General features: G+C 48.2%; 1 protein-coding gene across 6 annotated transcripts in view; it reads left to right on the top strand.

Annotated features, from left to right (window-relative positions):
* Positions 1–7,861: 7,861 nt before the first annotated feature.
* Positions 7,862–11,018, top strand: part of Msi2 (musashi RNA binding protein 2) — a 373,812-nt gene continuing 370,655 nt past the window's right edge. For all 6 annotated transcript variants that reach the window (XM_069993232.1, XM_069993231.1, XM_069993230.1 and 3 more), the window contains exons 1-4: positions 7,862–7,931; positions 8,259–8,299; positions 8,654–8,735; positions 9,475–9,559. In XM_069993232.1, the coding sequence (XP_069849333.1) occupies positions 7,870–7,931; positions 8,259–8,299; positions 8,654–8,735; positions 9,475–9,559 (270 nt within the window). In that variant the 5' untranslated portion in view covers positions 7,862–7,869. The remainder of the gene's footprint in view (positions 7,932–8,258; positions 8,300–8,653; positions 8,736–9,474; positions 9,560–11,018) is intronic.

Genomic DNA, 11,018 nt, shown 5'->3' with positions numbered 1-11,018 from the left:
CTGCCCTGGCTGGCTTGGAACTGCCATCCTCAGATCTCAGTCTCCTGGGTAGCTAGGATTCCAGGCATGAGCTACTGCCACACCCAGCTAATATTTAAATCTAAAATGATGGCGGCACATCTTTCTAATTTACAAACCACATGAATTTAAGAGTATGGATGTACCATGAGGCATAAGTTTGTTAAATACAAAGAATTTCACACTTGAAAACAGCATAGTAAAAATTCAGGAATCAAAGAGCCCAAAAATTTAAACTAGAGCCGGGTGCTGGTGGCTCATGCCTGTAATCCTAGCTACTCAGGAGGCTGAGATCTGAGGATCGCGGTTCAAAGCCAGCCCGGGCAGGAGAGACCGTGAGACTCCTATCTCCAATAAACCACCAGAAAACCGGAAGTGGCGCTGTAGCTCAAGTGGTAGAGCACTCGCCTTGAGCTGAAGAGCTGAGGGACAGCGCCCAGGCCCAGAGTTCAAGCCCCACGACCGACAAAAAAAAAAAAAAAAAAAAAAAAAAAAAAAATTAAACTAGAGAGAAAGGGCATATTACCTACAATGGAACAACCACCAGTCTTATAGCAAATATCTCAGGAATAAAGAGATAAGAAAACAAGGTATGGGCTGGGAAGGTGTCTCAGTGGTAGAGCGCTTGCCTTGCATGCCTGAGGCCCTGGGTTCAATTCCTCAGCACCACATAAGCAAAAAGAAAAAAGCCGGGAAGTGGTGCTGGGCTCAAGTGGTAGAGCGCTAACCTTGAGCTGAAGAGCTGAGGGACAGCGCCCAGGCCCAGAGTTCAGGCCCCACGACCCAGACCCAAAAAAAAAAAAAAGAAAAGAAAACAAGGTATATGCTGGGCACTGGTGGCTCACATCTGTATTCCTAGCCATTAAGAAGACTTGAGATCTGAGGGTTGCAGTTGAGACAGTGTCCACGCTCTGAGTTTAAGCCCCAGATCTGGCACCAAAAAATAAAAAATAAAGAAGAAGATGGGTATAGGGTACTCAGAAAAGTGCTAAGGTGGGCTGGGAAGGTGGCTCAGTGGTAGAGCGCTTGCCTTGCATGCATGAGGCCCTGGGTTCGATTCCTCAGCACCACATAAGCAAAAAGAAAAAAGCCGGAAGTGGCGTTGTGGCTCAAGTGGTAGAGCGCTAGCCTTGAGCTGAAGAGCTGAGGGACAGCGCCCAGGCCCAGAGTTCAGGCCCCATGACCAGACCCTCCCCCGCCCCCCCCCAAAAGTGCAAAGGTCAAGTAACTCAATCTAGTGAAGTATATCTAGAGAAATCACCTGTCAAAGACCAGAGAGTAGCCAGGAGAGGTGGGGCATGCCTGTAATCCCAGCTGAAGCAGGAGGATTTTGAGGTCCAGGTCCACCTGGGCTATATAGTGAGAACCCATCTCAAAAAACAAAAACAAAGCAAAAGGGTGAGAGTAAAGTGTGATACTTAATGGAAAAGTATGGCATTTACATAACTTTTTTGAGAAGAACTACTGAAAGATATATTTCAGAAAAAGGGACTGGTGCCGAGGAGGAAGGACGGGCATGTTAAAAGGTAAATATGATCAAAAGGCAGTAGTTACAATGTGATTAAAATCAGTATACAAAACCCAGATGGATCTCAAACAAGTAGAAGAGTAGATGTAGCTTGGTGAGTGACCTTCCATGCACAAGGTCTTGGGTTCAATTTCCAGCACAGAAAAAAAAAAACTAAAATAACAAACAACAATAACATAAAATATGAGAATGTGCTAGGCCAACCTGTAATCTTAACTTTTAGGAGATTGAGGCAGGAAGGTTTTTAGTTTGAAGCCAGCTTTGGATACATAGAGTAACCTTCCAAACAACAAAAAAACGGTCAGAGGTAACTGAAGTGGAACCATTCTTAGCTGACTATATAGTTCTTTACTTTAGATCAATTGTACAAGTTAAAAATTGTAGTCACTGAAAGAGTAGAAATAGAATTTACAGCTTCTAAATCCTTAGTAAAAGAGGAGAAAGAATCAAAGAGTTCTTGATCAACTTAGTGAAAGAAAATAAAGGAGACAAAGTATAGAGAAAGCAAAGTTAGCTCAAGACCTAAATTTCAGAACATCAGAAATCAGCAGATTGATAACTCTCTTCTACATTGTAAATAGAAATAAAAATTGAAAAAAAGCTTGGCAATCACTCCAAAGAGAAATTCTGGTCTACATATACTAGAAGACAAAATGTTCATCATAATTTGTAACTTGTAATAAACGGATTAACAACCCAAGGATCTACAGAGAACAGGCAAACTGAACTGCGGCATAATTGCATAAAGGAATATTGTACAATTAAAAAAAATGAACAACCTGGGGCTGGGAAGGTGGCTCAGTGTTAGAGCGCTTGCCTTGCATGCATGAGGCCCTGGGTTTGATTCCTCAGCACCACATAAGCAAAAAGAAAAAAGCCAGAAGTGGCCTGTGGCTCAAGTGGTAGAGCACCATCCTTCAGCTGAAGAGCTGAGGGACAGTGCCCAGGCCCAGAGTTCAGGCCCCATGACCGGATCCCCCCTAAAAACTCACAAGGAATATTAAAAAAATGAACAACCAGATGGAACTATGGACTTGATTATTAGCAGTTACATTTTGAATAAAATAATCAGCCTCAGAAAAATTTTATAAGGCTTTAGAACAAGTAAAACAAGACATCATATCCTTATATCATTTAGTCATTGAAAAATTTAGTCTTATTCTTGTGTAGTGTATGAGAGTAAAAAAATGCAGGTAAAAACAAAAGTGTTTGAAACAGAAAAAGAAATAGAGTGTGCTAACAACATTAAATCTGACTGTTTGAAAACAAGTAGAAAGCAGCATGGAAATATTTGTAAAAGGATACAGATCTCTGGCACAGCTGATCCAGACAAGGGAAGATAAATATATAAAATAATATTTTGGATTAAAAATAGACATGATGAAAAGATACAGCACAGATTAAAATATATAAAGAGAAAAGTTGTGGACTATGTTTCATCAGTATACTTGAGAATGCTGACAGTATCTATAATTTCCTTGAAAAATGCAATGTAAAAATTCATTCAAGAAGAGAAGACCCAAAGACATCTACAACCATTAAGGAAATGGAATTGGTAGTTATAAATCAACCTAGGAAACAGTTATCCCAGACACAGACATATTATCAACAAGTTCTACCAAACATTCAAGGAACACATAATTCCAATCTTAAACACACTGTTCCAGAAAATGGAAAAAGAAAAAATGAAACATTTACTAGTTTATATTAGGAGGCTAGTCTAACTAGAAAAAGGCAACACAAAGAGGAGAAAATTACAGCCAGTTTGACTACTTCTGAACATGAACAAAAACCCTAGAAATAGATGTTGATCTTCATTTATTTATTAATTTAATCCTCCATTCACTCAACAACTATTTCTCTCTTTTTTTCTTTCTTTTTTTGCTGGTCCTGAGGCTTGAACTCAGGGTCTGGGTGCTGTTCCTAAGATTTTTTTTTTTTTTTTATCAAGGCTAGCACTCTACCACTTGAGCCACAGCTCCACTTCTGTCTTTGTGTGTGTGTGTGTGTGTGTGTGTGCGTGTGTGTGTGCACATGAGAGAGAGAGAGAGAGAGAGAGAGAGAGAGAGAGAGAGAGAGAGAGAGAGAGAGAGAGAGAGAGAGAGATTAATTGGAGATAAGAATCTTTCCTGCCCAGGCTAACTTTGAACTTCCATTTTCAGATCTTGTGAGCTGCTAGATTACAGGTGTGAACCACTGGTGCCAGGCTCAAAAATGATTTCTTACTGACCATGCACCAGTAGGCACTGTGCTGCTACAAGAGGAACAAAATGAGGTGGGAGTCTGTGGCTTGATGGAGGAGACAGGCAAAGAAGCAAATGATCACATAGGGCAAGGAACACAGAGGACACCCTAGCAGGTTAACAGTGTACATCCAGGGGCAGTCAAGACAGGGAGAGAAGTTGGGAAACCTTTCTAGGCATGAAAGTGGTGTAAGAGCACAGATAGGGACATTGTTTTGGAGGCTACTTTCAGGGCCTCAGGTAAGAGAGTAGAGATCTGTAGAGAGAAAGATAGCTGTTCGATATTTAGGATGGAGTGCACATCGAAGGGGAAAGGTTTCAGGGGCTGGGTCTGTCCCCTGAGAGAGGGAACCCCAGTAAAAAGACAAGGTGAAAAAGCATCCACATGTTTCTGGACATGCTGAGTTTGGAGATGTTGTATAGGACCCTGACCAGAGCCTAGAACCTACTGGAAGGACAAGGCTGGAAATTTTTAGTGGTCTCAATAGGTTGTAGGGTTTGAACCCATCCACTGAAATGGGAGAGTGAGTATACAGAGGAGCAAATAGGGTTGAAGACCAGTATTTAGTGGCAAAGCAGAAAAAGAGTCAAGACAAAAAGAAATATAAATAAAAGCACTGGGGAGAGGTCAAAGAACCATGAGTGTGGGTATTGAAGGAGAGCTAGGGAAGAAGAGGCTGTCCAGTATCCCAAGGGGAATGAGTTCTGGCAGAGGATGCACTGAGATAGAGAAGACATAGTGCTCCACCACCACCACCACCACCATCATCTATTTTAAATGATGTAATGCAAAGGTGAAGCCTCAGGAGGTTTTGGGGGGCCATGGAAATGTTCTGTCTTGGTTTCTAGGGTAGTCACATCACTGAGAGTATTTGTCAAGACATAGAATCAAAGAGCAAGAAGTCTTTGTAATGTTGCTGCTTTTACTTATTTATGAGGGTACTGGGGCTTGAATTTAGGGCCTAGGTCCTTTCCATGAGCTTTGTGAATCACAGCTCCATTTCTGGATTTTTGGTGGTTTTAATTGGAGATAACAGTTTGACAGGCTTTGCTTAGGCTGGCTTTGAATGGCAATCCTCAGATCTCAATCTCCTGAGTAGCTAGGAATACAGGTGTGAGCCACCCGCAACCAGTTTACGGCTTTTATATTTTAAAAACAAAACGAAATAGCTGGGCTTTGGTGGCTCACGCCGGTAATTCTAGCTACTCAGGAGGCTGAGATCTGAGGATCGTGGTTCAAAGCCAGCTGGGGCAGGAAAGTCTGTGGGACTCTTAACACTAATAAACCACTCAGAAAACCAGAAGTGGTGCTGTGGTTCAAGTGGTAGAGTGCTAGCCTTGAGCTGAAAAGCTGACGGACAGCACCCAGGCCCAGAATTCAAGTCCTATGACCAACAAAAACAAAACAAAACAATCCTACCCACAAAAAAGAAACAAAACAACCTAAGTAAAAAACATAGTGGTGGAGACTTCTAACCTAGTCTTCCTTTGCCACTGATTTAGCTGCTGAAGTGCCGGGCCCCTGCAGGGTTTCACTAAGATCCCTAAGTAGCCAATTGACCACTTGGGTAGGTTTAGATAGGGAAGAAGGCCACCCATTCTTGCCTTGTGAAGGGCAGAGGAAAATGTTGGTAGCAGAGCCAAAGGGAACACAAGACCCAGAGCCACAAGAATTGCCTAGTGGAGAGGGAGATGGGCCTTTCAGTTTGGAACTTCTGAGACCCTCATGTAAAATGGGGAGATTAGATAAGACTTTTCTAGCTCTGATGCTCAGTGGTTCTGTGGTAAGACTCCCAAATGCAATCCAATTAGCTGTGTTGTCTGCATTTTGTTATTGAGAATAATAATAAACAATTACCATCAAAACAATCAGCTCTTCGACAGGAGACCCAGGGTGATTCGGGAAGCGAGTTGGAGTGATGGGAAATGCTCGCGTTTGTGGTTTAGTCTTCTAAAAGAGTCATATTTAATAATAAGTGATAATAAACATGACCCACAGAGGTTTGCCATGAAAAACATTTTTACCCTGTCAGGGAGGTATTATCCTAGCTGAGGGGACAGGGAGATTGACAATGTGGTCACCCAGGGCTTTGTCTGGTGTTGAGGTTTTTCCAAATGTTCCATGTTTCCAAGACCCACAGTGAATTTGCTGGTTTTGGTGTTGAGTGTATTTCATTGTCTCCTAATCTTATGAAAATTAATGGAAAAGTGTTAATTGGACATCCATTCACACTGAACATTAATCTGAGTATCTGATGAACCACAACTGTATGTTGCCCCTCATGCCATATTAACTTAATTTATTGTAATAATTTAAAACAATAAGGATAATTGCATCCTTATTGTTTTAAATACCCCATAAATTGAATCCAGCCCGAATCTGGCCAGCCTGGATCTGCTGGGAGATGCGAATGATGCCTATGGCAAGCTACTTACGGGTCTTCTCGAGTTTTCATTTCTTGGAGCAAGGAATCCTGCATTTATGAAGTGTGTGTGTGTGTGTGTGTGTGTGTGTATGTGTAGAGGGGGGTAGATGGGGGGGGGGGAAGGAAGGCTGAACGCGAGTTTGCCGCCAGCGACCTCGCCAGGTTAGCACAGGTCTTTCAATCTCCCGCACTTTACTCTGCATAAGAAAGCCTGGATGAAGTTGAGAAATGATGAGATCGATAAGGGACGAATAGTAAAGAGGTTTCCTGAAACTAACCCACCCTTCACAACCATCCCAGAGACGCTCCCCAACAACTTCTAAGCGCACACATTTGCTTTGAACCCCAATCATTTGACCTTGACCCCCTACAGATCTGTATTACTTTTTTTTTTTTTAAATAACTGTGTCTAATTAACGCAGAACCCTTTCTGGTTCCCCCTTACCATCGCGGCTGTTTCGCAAAGTTCCAAAATACCCTTTCCCCGGCACGGATCCTTCCGTCCCCGGGCTGGGGAAGGGCGGGGAGCCGCGCCAGACCTGCGGGTGTGGAGCGCGGGAGCCGGCGAACTTGCAGCGCCGAGGGAAAAATAAAACTTGTGGCTGGCGTTGGTGCGGGGGTTGGGGGTGGAGGGTCCCCGCCGTGCCGGGGGCCCGGGGGGGCCCGGGGGCCGCCCCAAGAGCGCCGGGATGTGTGGGCTTGGCTCCTGACGTCCTTGACCTAAATTTCTGCGCGGTGGCTGGAAACAGGGCGCAGAGCCGGGCGGACGGTCGGTGCCATCCCCGGGCTCCGGGCGTCAGCGGCCAGCGAACTTGAATGGAGAGGCCGAAGTAGGGGTGCGGGGTGTGAGTGTGTGTGTGTGTGTGCCCGCGCGCGTGCGCGCGCGCCGGGGGGGGGGGGTGTGGGCGCGTCTGCGCCCCGCACGGTGAGCATCCCGCACCTCCCCCTCCCCGATCCTCCCGCTCCGCCCCCCCGCACCCCCCCCCCCGCCCGTGGCCCACGTGATCCCGGGGGTGGGGGGGAGTCGAGGTGCTCCCCTCAGTTTCCCGTCGTCCGGAGGCGGGGCCCCCGCGGGGGGTTTGCGCGCCGCTTCCCGCGGGTCCCGGCGCTGTGTGTGTGTGTGAGTGTGCGTGTGTGTGCGCGCGGGAGAGGGGGGCGAGCGTGCGCGCGCGGGCCGGCGGGGGCCGCACGGGGTGCGTGACGTCACCGCATTGGTTACACGACGTTCTAGAACTCCGCCCCACGTGCGCGGCGGGGCGGGGGGGGGGAAGGAGGGGATGGGGGTGGGGCGGAGGAGGGGGAGAGGCGGGGAGGGGCCGGGGGGAGGGGGGCGGGGACGGGGGGGTGTGCGAGGCGGCGGCGGCGGCGGCGGCGGCGGCGGCGGGCGGCCGGGCGGCGGGGCGGCGGGGCGGCGGGGCGGCGGGGCTTGAGCTAAGCCGAGCCCACGTGTGACGGCTCTCGCCGCGGCCCCGGCTCGGCGCTCGCGGAGCTTCGGCGGCGGAGCCGGGCGGGCGGCCGGGCGGCCGGGCGGGCGGGGGGAGGAGGCGGGGGGAGGAGGGAGCGGAGAGCTGTGGGGCTCGGAGCCGGCCGCCGCGCCGCTCCGCTCGCTGTGGGGCTCGGTGTGTCGGGGGTGGGGGGGCGGGGGGGCTCCGCTATGGAGGCAAATGGGAGCCAGGGCACCTCGGGCAGCGCCAACGACTCCCAGCACGACCCCGGGTAAGTTTCCAGCCGCTGCCCACCGCGCCGCCCGCGGCTCGCTCCCCTCGGCCGAGCCGGCGGGGCCGGCGGAGCGCGGGGCCGGGCGTCTGCGCGCGCCCCCTCCTCCCCCTGCGCCCCCTGGTGCCGAGGGGGGGGCCCTGCCCGCCCCCCGGGAAGTTACACACCTTGGGGTGGCGTCTGGCCGTCACCTTCGCCCCCACCCCACCTCACCTCCCGGCTGGCGCTGGCCCGCTCCCCCCGCTCTCCTCGGAGCTTTTGTAAGTTACACGTCAAAATGGCCGATCTGACATCGGTGCTCACTTCTGTTATGTTTTCTCCCTCTAGTAAAATGTTTATCGGTGGACTGAGCTGGCAGACCTCACCAGGTAAGGGAGGGAGGGGGGGGGCTCCCGGGTCCCCCCCTTCTTGGCTTCTTTATTGCTCTTTGTTATCCCGCGCTGGGAGCCCCCCGCCCCGCCGTGGACTCCCCACTTTTGTGCAAGGTTATATCTATATTTTAAATAGCAGATCCTTTCCGAGCCCTCTACGCGACCTCTGCTGCCGAATCCCCCCTCCCCGCGTGTGCACACGCTCACACACCGAATGCAAAACAAAACAGAATAACAACAGAAAACTACTTTTGCTTCTCTTTTTTTTGTCCTTGATCAGATTTTGCATTGCTTCTATATATTTTTTTCTCCACACCTTCTCCCCCCATCTCTCTCTTTCTCTCTCTACAGATAGCCTTAGAGACTATTTTAGCAAATTTGGAGAAATTAGAGAATGTATGGTCATGAGAGATCCCACCACGAAACGCTCCAGGTAAAGCCTTTCCCTTCTGGATTTTTGTCTTTATTATAGAACAAAGTTTTAGCTTTATATTTGGAGGTGTCTTTGGAAGTAGCTAAGCGGATTTAGAGTGGGGCTCAGGCGCATGGCCGGGCTGGAATGTTGCTCCCCCTCCTCCCATCACCCTAAAGGTTATTATTAATTAGGGCTGAACTCTAGAATCGAAGCTGAACCCTTCCTGAAGTCTCCCCCCCCTGCTTTCTCCCTCGTTGAAGATGGCATTCGGCTTCATTCACTCTACAGTTTTTTAAAAAATTATTATTTTACTTTTTAAATATGTGCTTTCCTCACATTCTCAGTTCCCCCAAACTCTGAAGTCCCCTGTTAGGAAAGGTAGGCGATTCTCTTGTGTCCGGCTTCCTTTAGAATAAAACAAAGCTTTCAAAAAGGGAGGAGGAGGGGGAGGAGGTGGAGGAGAGGAAACTGAGGCCGCCAGAGTGGAGGCTCCAGCCTCAGCTAAGTTAACCTCCAGCCACCCTATCCTCACCCCACTTCCCCCAGTAACCTTGGTAATTTTCTTGCCTGGTGGAGGGCTGCAGGGAGGAGGGGAACTAGAAGAGGGAATAGGAATAATGGGGGTGCATTTGGGAGCAACTTTTGCTCCTTGGGTTTTTTTCTTTTTTTTTTTTTTTTGCATTAGGTTTCATTTCTTGTGACTTTCAATGGTGTCACATTTTCTTGTTTGTTTTTCTCCCTCTTTGTTTCCTTTCAGAGGCTTCGGTTTCGTCACGTTCGCAGATCCAGCAAGTGTAGATAAAGTATTAGGTCAGCCCCACCATGAGTTAGATTCCAAGACGGTAGGTTGCTTTTTTGTTGATGTTGTTCGCCCCTTTTCAGGCATTGACAGCCCTATTTAAAGGGACAGCGCCGCCTTTTGCTTTCTGTGTTAGAACTGGATACTTTTAAAACAGCTAACTAGTTGGCTCAGAAGTTTGCTGGTGGCTTGGGTTTGGGGTTTTCTTTTTTAGAGCCCATCCCACTGCAACTCTGGAGGCTGCCAAGCTAAGGGTGGAGGAGGGGGAGGGAAGGGACTCATCTCTGGGGGAGAGGGTTATCCTCTCAGGCCAAGGGACTTTACCACAGCCTTCACCACCACTGGAGAGCAAATGGAACTTTCTTTGTCAGCGGAGCCCCGCCTGCATTGCCAACTGTGGCTCTGGGAAGGCATGGCATGCTTCCAGGTTGAGGGGAGCTGGATGGGGAGGAGGGGAAGGGGGCGCTCATCATAGATCCAGGCAACAGGTTTCTCTCCTGGCCTTGGGATCCGGAATGTGGTTTGAAGAGGGAAGGGGAGACACTGGCAGTGCCAAGCCTGGATATCCAGTGGGGTGACTCCAGATGGTGTGAAACTGAATGCTTAAGGCCTTGGGTTTCAAAGTGATTTTTTTTTCTTTTTCTTGGTTGGATCCTTTTATTTCTGTAGATAAGAAAGTTGCTAGGCAGAGAGGTCAGAGAGGAAGGGAAGAGTGGCAGTCTGTAATAATAAATATAATGTTAGAGGAGGCCGGGGAGTTGACGGTCTTTTATTTAGCCCCTCTGCTGGCTTCCTGCCTTCTCCTGTCTCCCCTGTATGCGTCCTCTCATTTCCTCACAATTTTTGCGTATCTGTGTAATGCTGGCCTCAAGGTGATGTTGGGACTGTGCTTCTCTGAAGACGGGACTCCTGGAGTAGGGTAGGATGAGAGATTGTGGTTCCAGCTGCCCTATTGGGAACTTGAGCAAGTAGTTCCCTCTGTTTGGGTCTCAGTTTCCTTTTCTGTAAAACACTGAATTAAGTGATCGTCCAAGTTCTTTGTCTTTAAAATTGAATGGGAGAGACAAAAAGACCTGTCAACCTTTGGTGCATAGGCATTGAATTTGCAAATTCACCCTCTATGATCAAAAAAGGTTGGGTACTGCCCTCACCCAAGAAAAGACCTCACACACTTGGCTTTATTAATTGTCTTGGACTTGTCAGAACCTGTAACCCAGTGCTTTTGTACTTTTAGAGCGTTTAATTTCAGGGATAATCTTTTGTAGGGTGGTAAAATTGTGAAGAAAATTTCCTCCCTTTTTCCCTGACTTTAGGCTACACAGATTCGCAAAAGCTACTAAAATGAAAGAGGAAAGCCAGCTCAAGGCACCCTCCTCCACTTGGGTGGGGAGTTTGGTTTGTGCTGTGGCTGGTGGGTCCCTGAGTATCTAGTAAATAGCCTACAGTTTTCCCTCCTGGGGTTTTTGTAGAAGTGTTCAGGTCACTGCTACTTAGTTTAACCT

The sequence above is a fragment of the Dipodomys merriami genome, unplaced genomic scaffold, assembly GCF_024711535.1.
Source record: "Dipodomys merriami isolate MVZ:Mamm:240054 unplaced genomic scaffold, mDipMer1.0.p SCAF_42, whole genome shotgun sequence".
Classification (NCBI taxonomy): Eukaryota; Metazoa; Chordata; class Mammalia; order Rodentia; family Heteromyidae; genus Dipodomys; species Dipodomys merriami.
The sequence above is the reverse complement of the archived record's forward strand: the minus strand, read 5'-3'. Positions and strand labels throughout refer to the sequence as shown.